At 40.6% G+C, this 23,802-nt stretch overlaps 2 protein-coding genes across 2 annotated transcripts; one reads left to right on the top strand and one right to left on the bottom strand.

Moving 5' to 3' along the window:
• The first annotated feature begins 201 nt into the window (after positions 1-201).
• Positions 202-8,029, top strand: LOC118398337 (apolipoprotein Eb-like). Its single transcript, XM_035793573.2, has 6 exons — positions 202-304; positions 657-720; positions 967-1,120; positions 4,589-4,876; positions 5,206-5,362; positions 7,093-8,029. The coding sequence occupies exons 2-6, from the start codon at positions 678-680 to the stop codon at positions 7,261-7,263; spliced, it is 813 nt and encodes a 270-aa protein (XP_035649466.1). The 5' UTR covers positions 202-304; positions 657-677; the 3' UTR covers positions 7,264-8,029.
• Positions 8,030-9,077: 1,048 nt separating this feature from the next.
• On the bottom strand, positions 9,078-23,750 carry LOC118398338 (uncharacterized). The gene is made up of 4 exons (XM_035793574.2): positions 23,604-23,750; positions 22,383-22,447; positions 22,038-22,187; positions 9,078-21,922 (listed from the first exon to the last, which is right to left on the bottom strand). The coding sequence occupies exons 3-4, from the start codon at positions 22,137-22,139 to the stop codon at positions 13,097-13,099; spliced, it is 8,928 nt and encodes a 2,975-aa protein (XP_035649467.2). The 5' UTR covers positions 22,140-22,187; positions 22,383-22,447; positions 23,604-23,750; the 3' UTR covers positions 9,078-13,096.
• Between the last annotated feature and the right edge of the window lie 52 nt (positions 23,751-23,802).

The raw sequence follows: 23,802 nt of genomic DNA, 5'->3' as shown, positions 1-23,802 counted from the left end.
GCTTTAGTGGATGCTTTTACTGGACCGTATTAAGCTGTGAATCACCTTTATGTATCATGTCTGTTCTTTTGAGGGTGCTTGATAGCGTTTGACAGTGATAACAGCTTGATGGTGCGACGTGGAACAAAATTATAATCCAGCAATAAAAAATGACAACGCACTTTGTGTTGGGAACTTCGGACACAGGTTGGCCATTCACCGGTGCTTTTATGGGATCACTTCAGAGCAATCAAAGTTGTATAAATACTCAGTGAGCGTCTGTCAGTGTTGACTTACCGTAACATCACCACAGAGGATCTCGAAGGTCAGTTATTTACTTAATGTATCTTATTTTTTAATCACCCGATCATTGTTGTTTACCTTTCAAGATAGACAAAATTATACTATTCGTACCTCCGTAAACAAGAAAAGTGTGAATACTACTAATATTCATTGATTCCATGTTGTGTAAGTAGTGCTCGGTTTGTTTTTGTAAACTAAGAAAGTTCCAGTGCATGAATAAGGGCATTTATAAAGTCCTGTATATCATTGTCATAAATCAGTGATTCTGTATATAACACAAATCAGTGATCCTGTATATAATATTGTTATAAAATCACTGAATCAGAGTGGTATATTACTGTTGTATAAACAGATATTCTCCATTATGTTCACAGGTGTATTGTCAGCAGATCACCATGAAGGTTGTCGCAGTAATCCTGGCTCTAGCAGTCCTCTCAGGTGACCTTTTACTTCTACTGAGTTTGTGTCCAAAATACCACCCTATTCCCTATACAGCCTGGTCAAAAGTAGTACACTAAATACGGAATAGGTTACCATTTGGGATGCCGCCTACCTAAGATAATCAATCATCAGCTCTAGAAAAACATATGTTTTCTGAAACATTACCCAACAGGATAATTGACAGGGGCAATACAAATGACAACTGGTTTTAATCAATCGATTGCTCCATTCTCTTAACTATAGGCTGCCATGCATGGGTGCTACCCATGCAGGATGAGCCCCAAACTCCCTGGGAAAAGACAATTGACCAGTTTAAGGACTACATGGCAGATCTGAATACTAAGGCTGATGAGAAGGTGAAGAACATCAGGGCCTCCCATCTCAGCAGAGAACTGGAGTGAGTTTATTTCTGTGCCAATTTACCTTTACTTTCCTACAGTTGGCCATTAATCCTTGGCAAAAATATTTTAAGAAATATGATGAAATATCTCCCTGATGTGCATTTAGCTTCAAGCCTTTTTGCAGATGTCTTCAATACTATTGTGGATAATCATGCTCCCTTCAAAAAGTTAAGGGTTAAAGGTAGATCAAATGCCTGGTACATTCTGGAATTATCATTCAAGTAAGAGATGATGCTTGGGTCAAGGTCAAGCACACAGGTTTAGGCCCGGACTGGCAAGCTTTTAAGCAACTGAGGAATCATTGTGTAAGTCAAATCAGAAAGGCTAAATTATTATGTAACCGCTCTTTTGGATTTTCATGGGATCCTGGCTAAATTCTGGAAAACTGTCAATCCCTGAAGAGTTCTACTTCCTCCTCTGCAACAACAAATTTAATTCAGAAACTGGCCTTGTTACAGGACAAAAGGGATGCATATTATCACCACTTTATTTCAGGAGGCTCTTAGAAGTTATTTCAAAGCCTATTCACAATGATGCTGATAGAGGAAACTTGCTGAATGATCAGAGAAATTATGGGCAAAGCTTTTTTTTTGCCTATTTACAGAAAAAGAGGTCCTGGATGCTTTGCTAGCAATAGACAACAAGAAATCCACCGGGGCCGAAAAATTGGATCCTGGTCTGCTTAAGTGTGCAGCGCCCATTATTGTTGGCTCAATAACACACATTTTCTATTTATAACATTATCAGGAAATATTACAAAATTATGGAAATCAGCTCTTGTGCTGGGCGGGAATAGTAGTGTTCCTTGTCTAGCTATGATTCTTGAATCCTTGGTAAATGTAGAACTTTGCTCTTTTTTTATCTGAGAAATGTTTTTGAATGTAACTCAATCAGGGTTTAGGCCTGAGCATAACACTATTACAGCAACCAATTTAGTTGTTAATGATCTTTAGACGCAAAATGAAATGTGCTGCTTTGTTTTTGGACCCGTTGAAAGATTTTGATACTGTTGATCATGATTATTGAATAAGTTGTCCTCAATAGGCCTAAGCTCTCACACCTGTTCATGGTTATCTTAGTGACAGAACTCAGGCCATCGTGATTGATGGGGTTAAGTCTGAATTTCTTGTACATGAAGGTGTACCACAGGAGACGATTTTGGGACCTGTTCTCCACTATTTATACAAACACCATTGGTCAATCTGTTAAAAATGTTAAACTTCATCTATATGCAGATGATACTATTATGTATGCTATTGCCCCGGCTGTTGACTTGGCTGTGTCAAAACCTAAGTCAGATTTTACAACTATGCAGTAATCCCTTACTGATTTAAAACTTGTGCTAATTACAGACAAAACTAAATACATGTTGTTTTCAGACTTTCGTAAGGATGCTTCAGATGAACTACATGTTCACTCATTAGATGGTTCTCCAATCGGACGTGTTCCCGCATATCAATACTTAGGCATTTGGATTGATATGGATTTGACGTTTAAAAAACATATAGATGAGTTAAGATTTAGAGTTGTCTTTTTCTACAGAAACAGATATTGCCTTTCTCTAAGCAGTAGGACGCAGATTATTCAGACAACCTTTTTATCTGTTCTTGATTAAGGTGATATTATCAGCTGCTACTACTTTTAAACATTTGGATGCCATCTTCCATAGTGCCCTTTGTTTTGTTACAAGTGACAGTTTTGATACTAATCACTGCATCCTGTATCAAAAAGTTGGCTGGTCTTCGCTAAAGACCTGTAGATCTCTACATTACTCCCTTTTTGTTTACAAGGCCCTACTTCATAAACGTCTGTCTTATATAACTTTGCTATTGAAGTATAGTCACCTGAGTTGTCTGACCCGTTCACAGGATTGGTTAACTCTTGAGGTTCCTAGGGTCTCCACCGAGCTAGGTGAATCTGCTTTTAGTTTTAATGCACCGTATTGCTAGAACAAAATTCTAAATACATTTCATCTTGATGTTCTGGTGCCGTTCGTGCAATTTAAAGTATTGATTGGGACTGACTTGTGGAGGAATGTATCTGTTTTTCTGGGTGATTTGCAATGTTTTATTTGTTCTTCCCATTACTGTGTTTTTGTATTTTAATGTGTATACATATACAGTTCATTCAGAAAGTTGATACTCCTTGACTTTTCCCACATTTTGTTATTCTAAATGGATTAAAATGTAACATTTACATAAGTATTCAGACCCATTACTCAGTGCTTTGTTGAAGCACATTTGGCAGCATCGAATCTTCTTGTGTATGCTACTACAAGCTTGGCACACCTGTATTTGGGGAGTTTCTCCCATTCTTCTCTGCAGATCCTCTCAGCCTGGGGAGCGTTGCTGCACAGCTATTCTCAGGTCTCTCCTGACATGTTCGATCGGGTTCAAATCCGGGCTCTGGCTGGGCCACTCAAGGACATTCAGAAACCCGTCCCGAAGCCACTCCTGCGTTTTCTTGGCTGTGTGCTTAGGGTTGTTGTCCTGTTGGAAGGTGAACCTTCACCCAAGTCTGAGGTCCTGAGCGCTCTGGAGCAGGTTTTCATCAAAGGATTTCTCTGCACTTTGCTCCGTTCATCTTTCCCCTCGATTCTGACTAGTCTCCCGGTCCCTGCTGCGGAAAAACATCCCCACAGCATGATGCTGCCACAACCATGCTTCACCTTAGGGATGGTGCGAGGTTTCCTCCAGAAGTAATGCTTGGCATTCAGGCCAAAGAGTTTAATCTTGGTTTCATCAGACCAGAGAATCTGGTTTCTCATGGTCTGAGAGTCCTTTAGGTGCCTGCCAAACTCCAAGCAGGCTGTCATGTGCCTTTTACTGAGGAGTGGCTTCTGTCTGGCCACTACCATAAAGGCCTGATTGGTGGAGTACTGCAGAGATGGTTGTCCTTCTGGAAGGTTGTCCCATCTCCACAGAGGAACTCTAGAGCTCTTTCAGAGTGACCATCAGGTTCTTGGTTTTATATTTTTTCAAATTTTGAGAAACCTGCGCTTGCTTTGTCATTATGGGGTATAGTGTGTAGATTTATGAGGAAAACATTTGATTTCATAAATGTTTGAATAAGGCTATAACGTAACAAAATGTGGGAAAAGTCAAATACTTTCAGAATGCACTGTATTGTTTGGATATCATGTGTATATTTAGGTTGTATATATAGGGCGCTTTTGTAAAAGAGACGTACATCTCAATATGTCTTCCCTGTTAAAATAAAAAAAAACATTTAAAAATGTGTATTTTCACCCAGTCCAAAGAATAACACTCACCTATTCTGATGTATTTGATAAATGTCCACTGAGTGTACAAAACATTAAGAACACCTTCCTAATATTGAGTTGAGTCAGATTCACCTGGTCAGTATGTCATGGAAAGAGCAGGTGTTTACATTGTTACATTACAAATTAAATAGTAATTTAATAGGATCTATGTGTTAATAAACCTGTCTGTTTTCCCTCCCAGTACCCTGATCACAGACACCATGTCTGAGCTGAATATGTACAGTGATGATATGAAGACCAAACTGGGACCTCTCGCTAAGGACGCCGCTGAACGTCTGGGCAAGGAAGTGCAGCTCCTTGTTAACAAGTTGCAGGCTCACATGACTGAAGCTAAAGACCGTACCACAGTGTACACCCTGGAACTCCAGACCATGTTGGAGCAGAATGCCAATGACGTCAGTCACAGGGTCAACACCTATAGCCGCAAGCTGAACAAGCGCCTGAGCAAAGACACCCAGGAGATTTGCAGGTGTGACAGAGAGAAGGCAGGAGCTGTTTGCCAGACTAAATCAATTAAAGTATTCAAGTCTTTAGATTGAAGTTTGATTGAAGATTGAAGTCTTTAGATTTAAAGCATTGTCTTATTGTGTCTAAATGTTGGCTGTTATGTCATAATTCATCATGTATTGTTCACAGATTAAAAAAAAAAAACATTCAATACTATTTGCCTGTCACATAAGTAGTCGTGCACATAGAGGGAGGCATTTAACTGCAAACAAGTTCTAATGAAATGGAATGCTTTACCTTACTTTGACCAGTACCTGTCTTTGACATCTCCTTCCTCTTCACTCATTTTAGCAAAGTGACCACCTATTTCGAGGAGTTGCAGTCTCGAACCACCTCTGGTGTGGAATCCGTGATGGATCGCGTTGAGCCTTACTATGTCCAGATCCGTGAGCGCGCTGAGGATAAGATGGCTACCCTCAGCAAGCTGCTGGCGACCCAGGCTGAAAAGGTGAGCACTGTCTGTCTCAGTAAGTAGAGCAAGGTGCTTGCATTGCCAATAATTGTGGGTTCGATTCCCGCTGGGGCTACCCATACAAATAAATGTATGCATGATTGCAAGCGCTTTGGATAAAATTGTCTGCTACATGGAAGATACAGTGGCAAGAAGAAGTATGTGAACCCTTTGGAATTACCTAGATTTCTGCATAAATTTGTCATAACAATAGACAAACACAGTGTGCTTAAACTAATAACAAACAAATTATTGTATTTGTCTTGTCTATATTGAATACATCATTTAAACATTCACAGTGTAGGTTGGAAAAAGTATGTGAACCCCGAGGCTAATGACTTTTCCAAAAGCTAATTGGCGTCAGGAGTCAGCTAACCTGGAGTCCAATCAATGAGACGAGATTGGAGGTGTTGGTTAGAGCTTCCCTGCCCTGTAAAAAATACTCACAAAATTTGAGTTTGCTATTCACAAGAAGCATTGCCTGATGTGAACCATGCCTCTAATGAAAGAGATCTCAGAAGACCTAAGATTAAGAATCGTTGACTGGAAAGGGTTACAAAAGTATCTCGAAAAGCCTTGATGTTCATCAGTCCACGGTAAGTCAAATTACCTATAAATGGAGAAAGTTCAGCACTGTTGCTACTCTCCCTAGGAGTGGCCGTCCTGCAAAGATGACTGCAAGAGCACAGTGCAGAATGCTCAATGAGGTTAAGAAGAATCCTAGAGTGTCAGCTAAAAACATACAGAAATTTCTGGAACATGCTAACATCTCTGTTGATAAGTCTACGGTACGTTAAACACTAAACAAGAATGGTGTTGATGGGAGAACACCACGGGAGAAGCCACTGCTGTCCAAAAAAAACATTGCTGCACATCTGAAGTTTGCAAAAGAACACATGGATGTTCCACAGCTCCTCTGGCAAAATATTCTGTGGACAGATTAAACTAAAGTTGACTTGTTTGGAAGGAACACACAACACTATGTGTGGAGAAAAAAAGCACACCAACATCAAAACCTCATCCCAACTGTAAAGTATGGTGGAGGGAGCATCACGGTTTGGGGCTGCTTTTCTGCCTCAAGGCCTGGACAGCTTGCTATCATCGATGGAAAAATCAATTCCCAAGTTTAGCAAGACAATTTGCAGGAGAATGTAAGGCTATCTGTCCACCAATTGAAGCTCAACAGAAGTTGGGTGACGCAACATGACAACGACCCAAAACACAGTAAATCAACAAAGAATTGGCTTCAACAGAAGAAAATACGCCTTCTGGAGTGGCCCAGTCAGAGTCCTGACCTCAACCCGAATGAGATGTTGTGGCATGACCTCGAGAGCGGTTCACACCAGACATAAGAATATTGCTGAACTGAAACCGTTTAAAGATGAATGATCCAAATTTCCTCCTGACCGTTGTGCATGTCTGAAAACGTTTGGTTGAGGTTATTGCTGCCAAAGGAGGGTCAACCAGTTATTAAATCCAAGGGTCCACATACTTATTCCACCCTACACTGTGAATGTTTACACGGTGTGTTCAATAAAGACATGAAAATGTATAATTGTTTGTGTGTCATTAGTTTAAGATGTCTATTTTTGTGACTAAGATGATCAGATCAAATGTGATGACCAATTTATGCAGAAATCCAGGTAATTCCAAAGGGTTCACATACTTTTTCTTGACACTGTATTATATTACAACTAGCTGCACCTAAATGGCATTTATTATATCAGGTGAAGGACAAGCTTGAGTCCCGGGCTGAGGAGGTCCGCGAGCAGCTGGAGAAGACCACCGAGAACCTCCGCAGCAGCCTCGAGGACAAGACGGAGGAACTACGCACCTGGTTCGACCCTTACGGCCTCATAATCCGTGATAAGGCTAAGGCCATCATGGAGACCATGTAAATCAACATACCACCATACAGGCTTAGGGTGGCGGTCTAGTTCACGCACTATGTCACATATTTCACCCAAGTTAAAAAAATATTTTTAAAAAGGGAAGGGAAGTTGCCTTTCAGAAACCATTTAGTTTGTCACTCCATTCATAAACAAGACATAATGCATATTTGGCTGAGCACAGAGCTTTTCAGACTTGTAACAGGTTTCCAAGATCAACCAAACAAATCTACTTGTGTTAATATCCTCTCTCCCTCATTGTCATCCACCTCTACAAAAGGCACCTTTCCAAGGCCGAGCTGATAAAGTTCACTGAGATGCACACTCTAGCCATTACTGCTTAACATCAAAATGTATATTAGCGGTAAAGAACAGTTGTGGTAGGGGAATTGTATAAAGGGCTTTGTGAGTAAGTAATAATTTAAAAAAACATACATTGGTGAAAGTCTGTCAATCCAATAAAAACATCTATACTAATCTGTGAATTGTTATTCTTATTTTAATTTTGTTTCTGGTGTCCTTTGACAGCTCTTTGGTCTTGGCCATAGTGGAGTTTGGAGTGTGACTGTTTGAGGTTGTGGACAGGTGTCTTTTATACTGATAACAAGTTCAAACAGGTGTCATTAATACAGGTAACGAGTGGAGGACAGAGGAGCCTCTTAAAGAAGAAGTTACAGGTCTGTGAGAGCCAGAAATCTTGCTTGTTTGTAGGTGACCAAATACTTATTTTCCACCATAATTTGCAAATAAATTCATTAAAGATCCTACAATGTGATTTTCTGGATATTTTTTTTCTCTCATTTTGTCTGTCATAGTTGAAGTGTACCTATGATGAAAATTACAGGCCTCTCTCATCTTTTTAAGTGGGAGAACTTGCACAATTGGTGGCTGACTAAATACTTTTTTGCCCCACTGTATGACATGATAATCATCATAAGCTACGTTTCCATCCAATTGGCAACAGATTTATGTGAATATTCTCAAATCTGAATTGAAAAACGTGCACATTTTCCCACCAAAGGTGTTTCAATTACAGATATGGAGGACTCGGGGCCCAAAAGCCCGTTTTAGCATGGGCAGCGCCATCGAGGACTTTCACCATCTTGAGGTAGTCAACTGGGTGGGACTTCCTATGGGTTAAGGAAGGATCACATAATTTGTATTCAGACCCTTTACTCAGTACTTTGTTGAAGCACCTTTGCTACAGCCTCAAGTCCCCAGCAAAAGGTGCACCTGTGTAATAACCATACTGTTTAATCAGCTCATTGATATGCAACACTTGTCAGGTGGATGGATTCTCTTGGCAAAGGAGAAATGCTCACTTACAGGGATGTAAACAAATTTGTGCACAACATTTGACAGAAATAAGCTTTTTGTGAGTATGGATCATTTCAGGGATCTTTTATTTCAGCTCATGGAACCAAAAATAAATAAACCACTTGCTATGTATTGGAAATGTGCATCAACTTCATCACCGTCCATCACTTGACCATGAAGTTATTTAAATCTGCTTATAAACGCTAATGCTTTTCTCCATCGCACTGGTAGTACAACGTAGCATGTCATCACGTGACTCCCAAGTTTAATTTGACATGGCTTATTATATAAATATTTGCCCATAAAAAGGAGTTTCCACTGCAACTGTGGGATATATATATATTTTTTAAAGATCCCACCATGTTGAAAGAACAAATTGTCTGTGGCGACACGTCGCGTTTTAATCCCACGTCTTCATTTTTTATACGGCATGGCTTTACTTGCATAAAAACTGTGGATGGAAACGCAGTTACTGTGGAGAAACTTCAGCAGAAACAACACACAAGTCAAAGTCAAGATACTTTTATTGTAAGATAACTGTATATAAAAACTTTAAAACTTTTGCATTGATAACGAGACAGCTAAAGAATGAAAATGATCAGCACAGAATCAATATAACAAATCCTTTCCATCACATCTTTGTGTTGACAATAGCTTTGCTGTACAGTGCTTAAAGATGCAATGAGTAATGTTTACTGAATGTCCAGTGACATCTTTGACATTTGAAAATGACTAATTACAATAGTGTCACAAACCACACTTCACATTTCCAGAAAACAAAGATGGTAAGTAATCACCATTTACCAAACAATTGACTGTTTGGAAAGCAGATTTAACCGTTACCCCAAAAGGACACAACATAGGGTGTTTTCACATTTGTTCCCTTTCAGCCAATATTTGTGAACTCTGTGCAGTTTGCTTAATTTATTGTACATTGTTAACACTCCAGAGAAACTCAAACCCCTCAAAAGAGCCCCCGAAGCGAACCGAACAGAGATCATCTCGAGAGGTGGTCTGAGTTGGGTTCGCTTGAATTCTGTGGTCCGGTCCCCATTTTTAGGACAATGTAAACACAAAAGTCCCCAGGTTCGCTTGTAACTATTCCCACACAACACACTAGACTACAGCAACACTGTTTCCCCTGCCATAAACCCTTACATTGGTGCCACGAGAGATGATGGAAGAAAACAAATGTGAGCTGTTTTTGGATATTGACTAGCAATTGTCAAGGATGCACAGAAATTCCAAAATGTGTGGAGTTTTTAGTTCAGATTATTGGTTTGCAATATGTGCTCTATATGCTAAGAGAGCTTTATAAGCTTTTTATTGATCGTGGGGTTTGAATAGTGTGAGAAGACAACATAGGTTGTGAGAATCACAACCTACAACCACTATTGTAAAGTGGCTGTTCCACTGGATGTCATAAGGTGAATGCACCAATTTGTAAGTCGCTCTGGATAAGAGCGTCTGCTAAATGACTTAAATGTAAATGTAAATGTCTATAAAATCTATTCTAGCTCTTAAAGGGGAAGTAGCCTACATTGGGTGTAAAATGTTCAATTACAGCATTATTTAATCTGCAGTTACTCAATTGCTATTTGTTCTGTTACCAATAATATTTACACGTTAATCGTATCTTCTGATTACAGTTATGTCTCATATTTGAACTAAAAGCAATCTATTAGCTTCCAAACTGTAAGTATGTATATCCAGCTGTCCCATAACACATTGTGATTGAATGGCTTGTCCTGCATTGAGTGAATGTTGGAAAAAGATGTTGGTTCTTTTCAAAAACATAGCAATGTGTATGCAAAAAAAGAGTCCACAAAATATAGGTGAAGTGAACTGGTAAAAGAGTTGAGTCCTCATGCAAAGACAAGGGCAGTGTAACTACAAAGATAACAACATTTTGTTACCCTCCAGTTGCCTTTAAAAATATTGGTTATTTTAAAAGAGGTGTGTTACAACATCTACAACGTTAAACATAAAAAAAACATGTACAGTGCATTCTGAAACTATTCAGACCCCTTGACATTTGAGACGTTGTAACGTTACAGCCTTATTCTAAAATGAATTGTTTTTCCCCCTCATCAATCTACACAATACCCGATAATGACAAAGCAAAAACAGGTTTAGAAATGTTTGCAAATGTATAAAAAAAAGGGAATATACCTTATTTACATAAATATTCAAATCCTTCGCTATGAGCCTTGAAATTGAGCTGTTTCCATTGACCATCCTTGAGATGTTTCCACAACTTGATTGGAGTCCACTTGTGGTAAATGCAATTGATTGGATATGATGTGCACACACCTGTTTATATAAGGTCCCACAGTTGACAGTGCATGTCAGAACAAAAACCAAGCCATGAGGTTGAAGGAATTGTCCGTAGAGCTCCGAGACAGGATTATGTCGAGGCACAGATCTGGGGAAGGGTAGCAAAACAAAATTCTCCAGCACTACCGAAGAAGTTTGGAACCACCATGACTCTTCCTAGAGCTGGCCACCCGGCCAAATAGAGCAATCGGGGGAGAAGGGCCTTGGTCAGAGAGGTGACCAAGAACCCGATGATCACTGACAGAGCTCTAGTTCCTCTGTGGAAATGGGAGAATCTTCCAGAAGGATAACCATCTCTGCAGCACTCAACCAATCAGGCATTTATGGGTGTGGCCAGACAGAAGCCACTCTACAGTGAAAGGCACATGACAGCACGCATGGAGTTTGCCAAAAGGCACCTAAAGAATCTCAGACCATGAGAAACAAGATTCTCTGGTCTGATGAAACCGAGATTGAACTATTTGGCCTGAATGCCAAGGGTCACGTCTGGTGGAAACCTGGCAACATCCCTATGGTGAAGCATGGTGGTGGCAGCGACATGCTGTGGGGATGTTTTTTTAGCAGCAGGGACTGGGAGACTAGTCAGGATCGAGGGAAAGATGAACAGAGTAAAGTACAGAGATCCTTGATGAAAACCTGCTCCAGAGCTCTCAGGACCTCAGACTTTGGCGAAGGTTCACCTTCCAACAGGAAAACTTGTACTTGAGAGGCCTAACCAGAGCCCGGACTTGAACCCTATCGGATTTCTCTGGAGAGACCTGAAAATAGCTGTGCAGCGACGCTCCCCATCCAACTTGACAGAGCTTGGGTGGATCTCTAGAGAAGAATGGGAGAAACTCCCCAAATACAGGTGTGCCAAGCTTGTAGCGTGATACCCAAGAAGACTCAAGGTTGTAATTGCTGCCAAAGGTGCTTCAACAAAACACTGAAAAGGGTCTGAATACTTATGTAAATGTAACATCATTTATTCATTTTTTTGGCTCAAATTTCTAAAAACCTGCTTTTGCTTTGTCATGATGGTGTTTTGTGTGTAGATTGTTTGAGGGGGAAAAAACAATAGATTCCATTTTAGAATAAGGCTGTAATGTAACAAAATGTGGAAAAAGTCAAGGGGTCTGAAAGGGTACTTTCCAAATGCTCTTCCAAAAAGAGAACAAATAAGACAGGACAGATTGGAGTAACTGTTTAAAAAGTACGACAAGTTCGTAATCTATTCAAAAGGCACATTTTTGTAGTACTGTACAACTTGGGGGTGGGGGGGAGAAAAACATATTCCCCGGATATATTCAAATAATATGAATAATGTTTTTTTTAAAGGAAAAAAGTTCATGTCAACGTTAAACAAATAATCCACTGAAGGAATCCACCTCTCAAATTGGTGATAGTCTGTTCTGTGATTATTTTCACCATGGCATGATTTAACTTCTGGTCCAAAATTGTGTTGTGCCGCGTCATCACAATAAAGTTTTTGTCTTTGGAGATATGAAATATGCTAGTTTGTTATTGCCTAATGCTTTTAAAACAATTACCTGCACTCCAGATTGCCAAATCAGACAATAGATGACATTGACATACTAGTCTAGAACACATCCAACAGTCTATATTGTCATGACAAAGTATATATTTCATTCAAACTCAAAGTGCACCGTCAGATCAATGTCCTTTAACTACCATCACGCAAAGCGACCTTCACAGTGCAGGCAGTCATTGCGTTGCCATAGCAACCTCACTCACAATTTTGAGCAAGACAATCTCCACCAGGTTGAACATGGTGAGATTGTAACTCCTAAAATTAATAGCGCAGTGTGTTTCAGGGATTTTACAGCCGACTAGCTACTTCACATGCTGATATTGATTTTGATATTATCGTGTGTAGCTATGTTTTGTAGCTAGCCAGCAATCCTGTCCAGAGAGAGCTCCAACAGATTCCTACAACAATTATCATATGTTGCTTCCTGCCTTATAACGACAAAATGCAAAAGGCGTTATTTAACAATGTAAATCATAGTAATTAGGGGTTTTGTGTGGATTATTCCTTTAACCATTGCTATAGCTATTAAGACAACTATGGTTAACTCAGACAACTATGGTTAACTCAGAAACAGATCATACTCTTCAGATGTAAATGACCAATATCATCAAAAGCAATTATATACAATAGTGGAATTGTGAAAATATGTATTGACATTCACTTCACCCCCCTGGCATGATGTATGTAATGCTCATGTAGCTCTGACACGTCACTAAATGTTACCCAACAATCCGCACACTCAAAGGCATCATACCCCCACTTTTTGCCCCTTGGTATCACAAATGTTGAGGCTCTAAAGAAAGTATCATGATCACCCTTAGACTTGTCTCGTATTTGGGCTGGTGCATTCTGAGGACCTTTATCCAGGGGACAGGGTGAGGGTGGTTCATGTGTCGACATGTGTGTGGTGTCTGTTTGGGGCTTTGGTGTACATTGAGTCGATTCATCAGTAAGAACACATGAGGAGGGATATGAGGGCTGAGGTAAATCAGAGTTGCTTGCCTCACAACAATCATTGCTAGGGATGATTTGCCCTTCATGTTCAAGGGACACAGTGTTACAGGGTGTGTCGTAGACTGAGGATAAGCTAATGTTTAGAAGCTCTTGAGGCTCTTCTTCTGTGTCTGAAATAATGACTGATGGCTGTGAGGATATTTTAGGGACGACATAAAGACGATCAGGGTTAGGATACCTATACATGTTCCTTTTCTTTAACGGAGGAATTGGTATTGTCTGAGGGGATAGCAGCGTGACTCTCTGTCTTGGCTTGTTTGAAAGCTTGGAGGTAAGGGATGCAGAAACATAATTAGCTGAACTGCTGCTATATGCTTTTTCCCCCCCAATAAGATGGCAAACCTGATGGGCTTGGAGCAAGTCTGTGGTTGTAAATCTGGCATTACATTTTCCACAACGATATGGAAATAGAAGTGGTTCCAATGGCCCTTCAGGGAGAGGGATAACAGGGCGGGCTTCGTGAGCCTTCAAGTGATTCTGTAAGGCTTGGTTACTAGGAAATGGGAGCATGCAAGGGAGACAGTAGTGCGAGCTAGCACCTCTGTGTAAAAGACGATGTTTCTCCAAGTTTCTGAAACCGGTGAACTCCTTTCCACACGTGTCACATTTCAGGCTTTCACGCGGCTGGTGATTTTCACACAGATGGGTATTTAGGTCTTCTTCAATGACATAGGTTTTGGGACATAATGGACAAGCATATGGTCTCTGTGCTGCATGTTCCTGCATGTGCTCCCTATAGGAGCCAAAGAAGCGAAACTCTAAATTGCACTGATTGCATGAGAAGCTACAGCGTTTTTCTCTGTGTAGTCCCTGATGCAACCAGAGCTTGTTCCACTGGTTAAAGGATTTTCCACATTGTCCACATGAATACCTGTCAAAAGGGGCATGGGTCTGTAAACAAGAGCGAACACCTGCAGGCTGTTGAACCACACGTACGGAATTACAGCTCATTACAGAAGGGGAAGATAGAGCAGGACTTGCACGCATGGAGTTTGAGGGAGAAGGATGGGGTCTGGGGTCTGGGGTCTGGCAAGTAGGTTTGGGGTTTTGTGGAAGCACATCTGAGGAATACTCCTCCATAGTTTCCGGAGGTGGCAGAGGCTCAGGCTCCTTACATTGGGGATGCTGGTCATCCAAAGATAACATTTCCTGACTATCATTGTACAGAGAATCAATTTCAGGCTCAGGCGTCTGATTCTGCAGAGATTGGGGTTCGTACCAGACCTGTGACAAGGACGAAATGCATGCCCTCTCCTCTCCACTTGATTTGCAACAAACTTTACAATGAACACATAATTCCGTGACCTGGTCATACAGTTGTCCACAGACCTCACAAAGGTTTTGCCTGTTATTAGTGTGCGTTTGTAGATGAAGAATGTACTGACACCAGTGACGATTAAGTTGTTTGCAAATCTGACATTTAAAGTACATCGGGGTATTAATCTGCCCATCAGTCCTTTGTTCCACCAGGAACCCCTCAATGTCAACCTTGTTTCCATCTCCCTCATATCTAGCCTCAAAACACACTTTGGAGACTTGATGTGTGCGCAAGGATGAGAAGACACTAAAGGCCTGTCCACATTGGTTACAGAAGAAAGGCATCTCTCCTGAGTGCATATGAGAGTGGGTTTTAAGCTCCCTAAGCAGAACAAAGCCCTTTCCACACACAGAGCAGGCATACGGTTTAACAGGCCAGTGTGTTTTTTCATGTGCATTGAAACTTAAGAACTTGCTAAACATCTTGCCACAGACTTTGCAGGTGAAACGACTCACTCCACTGTGTGTTTGCAGGTGCATCTTCAATGTGGCCTTGCTGAAAAAATATTTGAAACAAGTGGAGCATCTAAGGGTTTTCCTGCCATTAAGAGAGACTGGGGAATCTATATAATCAGCGCAAGATTGGATCTGAATTTCTCTGGCTCTTCTCGTTTTATTAATCAAACTGAACCTCTTGGTGCCCTTCATGTGGATCTTTAAATGATCAATCAAGTCATCTTTGTTTGGAGACTGAGTGACGCAACATGGGCATTGCATGAGTCCATGTTGTTTGTGGATGTTTGAGTGCGAGTTGAGCTTGGAGAGCTGAGCAAAGCTCTTGCCGCACTTCTGGCACCTGTAAGGCTTCTCACCTGTGTGAATGCGCTTGTGAATTGTGTATGCTGATATGTGACGAAATGAGCGACCACAGAAGTGGCATGACATTGGTTTCCTTGTCTTAAAATGTTGCTGAAGTACACTTGAATGCTGTAATTTAGCACCAGCTGTTAGGAGTTGATCTCCACAGTTGATCTCCCTAACATTAACTACATTGTAATCGTTTGTTACTGCTTTCACTTCTTGTGCTCTACATTCTTCTTGTTCAACACTTTCCAATGTGTAATTTTCCATTAACGAATTACAGAGGCTTGTGTTGAGTCCAGTGTTGTCAATGGTAGACTGAATCAAAACATCAAGCCTATTCCCGGAGTTCACTTTGGAGAGTGGTCGTTTGGATTTCACTTTTGTAGCCCATCCAGTTTTATTTCTCCTGCGTCTCTTTTTCACGCCAGTCACTTTATGAGGTAATTTTGTGAGATGGGGTGTTAATTGGGTAGATTCAATTTGCTGGATTCCTTGTATCGGCCCTGCATCAACAGAGAACATTGTTTGTGAAGATATGGAGGTTTCAAATTCTTGCCCTGAAATACTGGGGGAAATAATCACAGTTTGTGAGGAGAAAATGTTGCTGGATACATCAATGATCTCCCATATGTCATCTTGCTCTTGTTTAAGAGCAATGTCTTCAATCTTCATTGCCTTGGATGCTTTAGTGTGCCTTATTAAGGTTGACGACGCTGGGTTCAAATTGTGCTTTTTCCCTCCCTTAGAAGTTCCCTTTGATTTACAGCTCTGTGTCTTATTCACAGAAAGTTCCCCGCTAGTGTTTGACTTCTGCTCTCCACATGACAGCCGTTTTGCCATTCTCAAAGTTCTTTTCTTGAATGGCCGACCTTGTTTATTTTTCAGTGCTGTTATGGTGGTCTGAAAATCTTGCCCCACCATCTCTTTTACAACTGATGTGGCCACTGTCGGTTCTTCCGTAATGGTCTTGGATTTTTTCTTACCCTTGTTCTTCATTCTCTGATTCTCCAGTAAGGACGAGTCCACTAATACAGAGCTATTTAGGACTTCTATATCTGCATTAACAAAATCAGTACTTCTGGTGTCAACTTTTCGCTTTCTTTGTATTTCTGATATATTACTGACACACAGAGATGTTTTTTCTGAGGACATATTAATGCATTGCTGTTCACTGGGAACGTTGGTGGTAGATGACATTTTTTGCAATCTCTTGGAAAAACGACCACCTTTTTTACGTTTTGGAATCACAGTACTGATTGTGTCTATTGCAATAGACATAGAGCCCCCTGCTTCATCTATAGGGACTTGTAAAATGAATTTGTCATCTGTTAATGCATTGCCATCCTTCACCTGAGATTGGCTGTGTTTACTTTGTGGATTCACATCGTCTATTTTGAGAATTTTGCCTTTCTTCCCTTTGCCGTCTTCTTTCCCCCTATTTTCTGGGCTTTTTTCTTCCTCAATGAGTTCCTCTTTTACAAATGCTGATAAGAATTTGAGAGACATGTTGTCATCTGTGATATTCTTATCAAGACCTGTGCCTTTTGGTCTCTGAGGTTTTATCGTCTTAGGAGTCCTCATTTTATGTGACCGTTTCTCTATACAGTCAGCACTCACTAATTCAGTAATCTGTCCTTGCACTGCAATTGAGGACACTGTTATTGATACAGGACTGGTAGGGTTATTGGTGAGATCTGATGCAACCGATAGAATTACTTGATCTTGCATCGACTCAGTTGTGATATGTGAATTAGATGTGTAGGGCAGTCTGGAATTTCTTCGATTGGATATTGGACGGCTTGATCCAGTCATTTTTTTTCTCACTTTGGAGATTTTATAAGTATCAAGAATATTCTGAACCTGGTCCACATGTGTGAAATTGGTAGGCATTTCAGAGTATCCATATTCCATTCCAAGAGAAAGTTTTGAACTTGATGGGGTTGGAGTTATCTTCCTTTTCTTGGATGCCTTTGAAATATACTTTTTTTGTGTGGGTGTGACACATCCACTGTTAGATTCTGACTTGATCTTTGATGCCAGCGAAGAAACTTGGTTGGGATGTTTATCTGAGGTAAGCGTTGCTGCTTGTTCTGATATGGAAACATTGCTGTCCTCTTCTTTCAGATTCTTTTTTGACCCCATACGTGGTTTGCGCTCTGTTTCCATATGTTTTTCCATCACTGATGTCACTGTTTCTTTTTTATGTTTAACTACATTGTTATTGCTTTTCCCATCACACTTTCCTCCTTGCTTTGCATGGATAAGGTGGGGAGGCATTTCAAGACATCCAACTTCTGCACCAAGAGAAGGATTTGAAGTTAGCATAGCTGCTCTTTTAGCGTTTGCTGGGGGTGCTTTTAAAGGGAGGTCTCTTTTCCTGGATGATTTTGACTTATTTGTTGTTGCCATTTCAGGTATGATATGTTCCAATCCTGATTCTGTCTTTGTCTCTGATGCTAGCAAAGAAACATGCTCTAATGCATTGTGGTCATGCTGTTTTAGCTGGCTGTCTGAGATAGTGTATTCTACTTGATCTGGTTTGGAAACACTCCAGTCCTCTTTTTTTAGCTTCTTTCTTGGCTCTTTACGCTGACGTGGTTTGTGGGCTGCTGTTTCCAAATGGTCATCTGTAATTGATATTTCATGCTTTAATACATCATTATTGTTCTTTCCATCACTCTTTCCTCCTTTCTCTGCTTGGTTAAGGTGGGGAGGCATTTCAAGATATCCATCTTCACCTCCAATAGAAGGATCGGAAGTTAGTACAGCTGCTTTCTTATCAGTTTTAGAGAGTTTCCCTTTATAGCATGCTTTTGACTTATTCTTTGTTGCCGTTTTGGGTATGGCTTGTTTCAAGCCCGATTTTGTCTTTCTTGATGACAGAAAATAAGATTGAGGTAATTTACTATTGTTATGCTGTTCCAACAGGTTATCCAAGGCAGGAAAGGTGGTTGGTTCTAATGGAGCAACATTATCAGTCTCTTCTTTTAACTTATTTTGTTGATCCTTAGGTTTGAGTGGTTTGTGGAGATCCTCAATCACTGCATCTATAAATGCTTCCACATGTCTCATTTCATCCATTTGTGGGATTTCAGGACTTCTATGTTTCTCTCCAGAGTAGTTTATATCCAGAGTTGACACCTGTGCTTTCTCAACTTTCTGTGGAGGTCTTTTTCTTTCTTGACAAGTAGTGGAATTCTTCTTAACTCTTTTGGATGGCGCATGCACTGTGTCAGATGAAGGACCTGAAGTTGGCATAGATGCTTTCTTATGATTTTTCAATAGGCTTTTTGACGTATGTTTCTCTTTCATGCATATTTTCGACTTTTTGGGTAGGGCATTCTTGATTCTGCCCGATTCTGTCTTTATTTCTAATGTCAGCAAAGGCGATTGGGATAATGTACTATGGTTATGTTGTTCAAACAAGTTATCTGAGGAAGGAAAGGTTGAGTATGCTGATGCAGAAACATCACTGACCTCTTTTTTGTGTAGATCCTCGGTCACTGACTCCATCACTGCTTCCATTTGTCTTGTATGATCCACTTCTGGCACATCAGGACGCATATATTCCATTCCAAGTGAAGAATCCAGAGTTGATGCAGAAACATTGCTGGCTTCTTCTTTATTTTTGTTTCTTTGATCCACATGTTCCAGTGGTTGGTGAACATCTTTAATTACCGACTCTATCACTGCTTCCACTTGTCTCATTTGATCCACTTCTGGCACATCGGGACGCATATGTTCCACTACAAGGGAAGGATCCAGAGTTGGCACCTGTGCTTTCTCAACTTTCAGTAAAGGTTTGTTTCTTGCCTTACACATCTTTGGAATATTCTTTGTAACCGTTCTCGGTCTCGGGTATACAGTGTCAGATTCTGTCTCAATCTTTGATGGCAGTAAAGGCGTTTCCTGAGATGCACTGTGATTTTGCACCTGCAACTGGCAATCTGAAACAGGAAGGGCAGTTTGATCAGATAATAGGACAAGTGCCTTTTCTGTACCTTTTTTATGTTGAACCCCACGTTTCCGTGATTTCTGGGAGTGTGGCACAGTAGGTGCTGAAGTCTTGGAATACACGGCATCCCTATTAGTCTGGGTATGTATATCTCCCTGAGGAATTCCATTTGTACACGGTAATTCTGATACACCACGAGTTCTAGGCACCCGTTTGCATTTACTTTTGGATCCAATGTCTTTCTTTGTTTCTTTGTCATTCCCTGTAGAGGCAATCTCAGCAAGGGCCTTGGAATCTAGTGCAAATATTGGAGGATGTGGGACTGCAGTGGTCATGTTTTTGTAAAATGGTGTGTTTTTCTTCAGGGGTTTTCCACCTCTGTGACTTTCCTGTTGAGGGGAAATATCTGCACTACATAGAGGAATGACAGACAACGGTGAGATAAGAGTTGTGTCCTCCAATTTGAGAATGGGTTCAATAAGATAGGATGAAACTGGTAACACTGGTTGGGTGGGCGTGTGTGTGAGGATTTGCATCTTTTGAACAGTTTTTGGGGTCGCTTTACACGTTCTGCTGGATTTTCTTGAGGTGCTTGTAGGTGAATTTGATGCCACGGTTCTTGTATCCGTCTTCTTTACTTTTGACTTGGGGGGGTGATAGGCAGGGACCTGCTGGAATTTTGGAACACACTCTTCAATCATGCCACAGTTCTCTATATCATTAGATCCACCTTCCTGTGCTATGGCTAGCAGTTTAGCCATTTTAAACAATGTCTTTTTCTTGAATGGTCGACCAGCTTTCCGCTTCAATTTCAGCACATCCTCAATACTCTTCAGTCCTGAGAGAGCTTGAGTTCTCGGAGTCATTTCCCCCTGGTTTCCTACAGCTGATGTGTTAGCAGTGACATATTTGATTTCCCTCCTTATGACACTTGGTGCCCCCTGGTCTTTTTTAGTGATAGACAAGTCAAAGCATCTAGACATCACACCAGGACTTTTACCACTCCCTTCTGTAAAGTTTTTGGAGGGTTCTCTTTTTCGGTGTTCCTTCAAATTGTTCTTGACATCCAAGATACCAGTGTCTGACAAGAATTTGGGCTCTGTTTTTATATACAAGTATTTAGGCTCCATTTTTATGTCAGATGATTGTAGTGGAGTTGCATCTTGAGAGAGTCCCAAATTACAATTTTCTTGGTGTGTAGTGCTGCTACTCTGTGACTGAGTGGTCAAGAGGCTGCTCAGAGTCATTCTGTTTCTTTTGAACGCCTGAGTCCTTCTATTTCCTGCTTTGGACGTTATTGCTGTATTTTTTCCAGGTATCTTTTGTACTTTCAATGCATCCTCTGTGTTATCATCAAATGAGCAGACAGTTTCGGACAGCACCAATGTGTTTTGTGGCAGAGCTTGTACTATAGGAGAATCTTTCCCCTCTGCGGCAGTGGTCGATTTCAGCGCCGGGACTTCTTCTTCTGCTTTTTGTGTGGTCTTTGAAGTTCTCTGTCCTCTGGGCGGTTGGATAAATTCCATAGAAATGTCTTGTCCAGTTATTTGAGATTGAGATATTATGTCATCTGAATGTGAAATAGTAAGGTGGTTTGAAGAATCAGATGTTGAATTGCATCCAAAGCTTGTGGCACTTGAGGTAGTTGGGGGAAATTCTAACATTTCATCCCTTTTCTTCTCAACTGTTTGTTTGCATGAGGGTGTTAGATTATCCTTATTGCGAGTCACCCTGGATATTTCTGTGGCATCTGAATCCCATTCTTGGGCAATTGCTGAAAGTTTAGCCATTTTCACTAGAGTTTTCTTATATGGCTGACCAACTTTTTGCTTTTGTTGCTTTTCCATCACAGGCAAAAGTGAATGAAAGGATATTTTCTCTTTTCCTTTTTTGGTTTCCAAAAGTGGTAACATTTGATGGGATACATCAGCATAGGCTTTCTCATCCACTACCGCTCTTGAATATTGTCCGGGGTCACTTAGAGAAGAGTCTGATAAAGAAGATTGCTGTAACTCAAGGTCTATGGGTGACTGTGTGACAGTTCCCTTTATATTTTTTGACAGATTGCTTGAAAAGGGGGAGAAAGAAACTATAGTACCGATCCCCACTGCAGCAGAATCTCTACCGGTCTTCTTTTTTACATCAAATCCAGAAGCCAAAATACAACTTTCCTGAACATTGGTTAGGCCCACAGGGCATAATCTTTCTAAGAAAGGGGAACACTTATCTTGGATGACTTCTGTTGCCCCCCGTTGAAGAGCTTGAGCCTTGATCTTTGAATGACTGTGGATGTCAGAAAAAGGACTAGACTCATCTTCATTCTTCACCTTAAATTCGGCCATATTCTTCTTATATGTTTTGTCAGTCAGGACCTCTTCTCCCCCTTCTGCTCCCTTTTGACAAAAAATGAGAATGGAGTACAAATAAGTGATTATTATTGAGGTTGGAATAAGGTCTATAAAACATTTACATTTCTGCTTTGTAATGTTGTTTTTAAGGATGTCCTACTTTGTGTTCAGTGATTTTCTGACATGAATGGCTTGGTATATTTCTAGTTTCATCTGTTGAGTAGTCTCCTGCTTCATCTATGCTGTCCCAACTCTTCTCCATGTTGTCAAAGGCTTCCAGGAGAACTTGGACAAGAAGTTCATCTGCAACCTTCATATGAGAAACAAACATAAAATACATTGTCCACTATGTTCCAAATAGAGCAATCTACACAACAACACTTATACAAGTAGCACTTATATCAGTGCTATTGTATGCAAAAAAAATGTATGTTGGCAATGGCATCATTATGATTAAAATAGCCTTCTAGGATATATAATTTTGAAAAATATGAAATGTACTTACTGCAGATCATATCCAGACGCCTTCAGTTATCTGGGAAAAGACAGGTGCTCCTTGGTTGGCTATGGCTAAAATATAAGAATTAATACATTATATGATATTTGTAAACACACTAACTTTTGTTGTTGAATTTGTGATACATCATTTGATATATTGTAATATTAGTACAGTATAATGTAGTCCAAAGGCCGGCAGAGTCGTTTCATCTTACCATCAAAAGGGAATATATGCAGCCGCTATACACTCGTTTCCCGTGGACCTGTTCGTGGATAAAACATTATCCATTCAGGCTGCAAAGTGGTCAATTTCCTCCTCAACTCAATTTAATGGCGAGAAGGGGGGGACAAAAAAATCTGGGAAAATGTGTACTTTCTTTATGAAACACAATTTTCTACTACCATGCTACAGTGCTAATACTAGTCCCGGATGCTAGCCATGATACTAGTATCACATTCAGATAATCAGGTTGCAGCAGTCTGTTTTTTCACTACTAATCAGATAGTTTCAAAGCTGTATTGTGGACAGGGACTAGCATTTGCCACTGTAGCATGGTGTGGAAAGAAAGTATGCAAAGAAAGTATGCATAATTTCCTCGTTTTTTTTCTGCCACCTCGCTATTAAAACTAGTTAAGGGGAGAATGTTTCATGTACGAACCTGTCCATGGGGGGGATACGAGTGTATAGCAGGCTGCATAGATTCCCATTGGACGGTAAGAAGGAACGACTCAATATCGCCATCCGCCGGACTTTTGGGCTAGGCTAAGTATAATGAAGCAAACAGTGAGATTTACTATGAACCAAATCCACCCTGCACCATCCTAATTGGTACGGTCCATGAAACACGTGCATGCCTGTGACCACAACAAATTGTCCATATTATTGTACACATTGATTTTGTGAGTGCACTGTTTTCAGATTAATATTGTGTAGCTAATTAATTTAGCCTGATGCATAGCCTAGTCGGTGGACTGGAGAACATAGCTAGCCGACAGGGTTTGTTTATTCAACTAGCTAGGGTGGGGGTGAAAAAGACTAAACTGCCATCACACCAGATGGTTTATCATTTTAATGTATGTAGTTTAAATGATACAAGCACGTGTCACTCGGCACAGAATCATAACCTCTCTAGCTACTAGTGTAACGTGTAGCCTACTAACTGTAGCTAACACAGGGCTACCATCACCGTACATTCCCACTCCCCCCGTTTCATATGCATGCACGTACCATTAGCTAGAACGTAAACTCGTGAAGTCTCTGATCTGCAAAATTACGAAATCGAGATACATTTAGGAAACAACGTCAAAGACGCCCATTTCGAAAGTAATTTCATTCGATGTTGTTTTCCTCTGAGAACCATCTGAGGACCGGAAGTTGGTGTCTAACCATGCGCGACATAAGCACCGAGTGGGTCCAATAAATGGAG

Source organism: Oncorhynchus keta, chromosome 19, assembly GCF_023373465.1.
Source record: "Oncorhynchus keta strain PuntledgeMale-10-30-2019 chromosome 19, Oket_V2, whole genome shotgun sequence".
NCBI lineage: Eukaryota > Metazoa > Chordata > Actinopteri > Salmoniformes > Salmonidae > Oncorhynchus > Oncorhynchus keta.
Note: the sequence above shows the minus strand (reverse complement) of the source record. Positions and strands in the feature narration are given on the sequence as shown.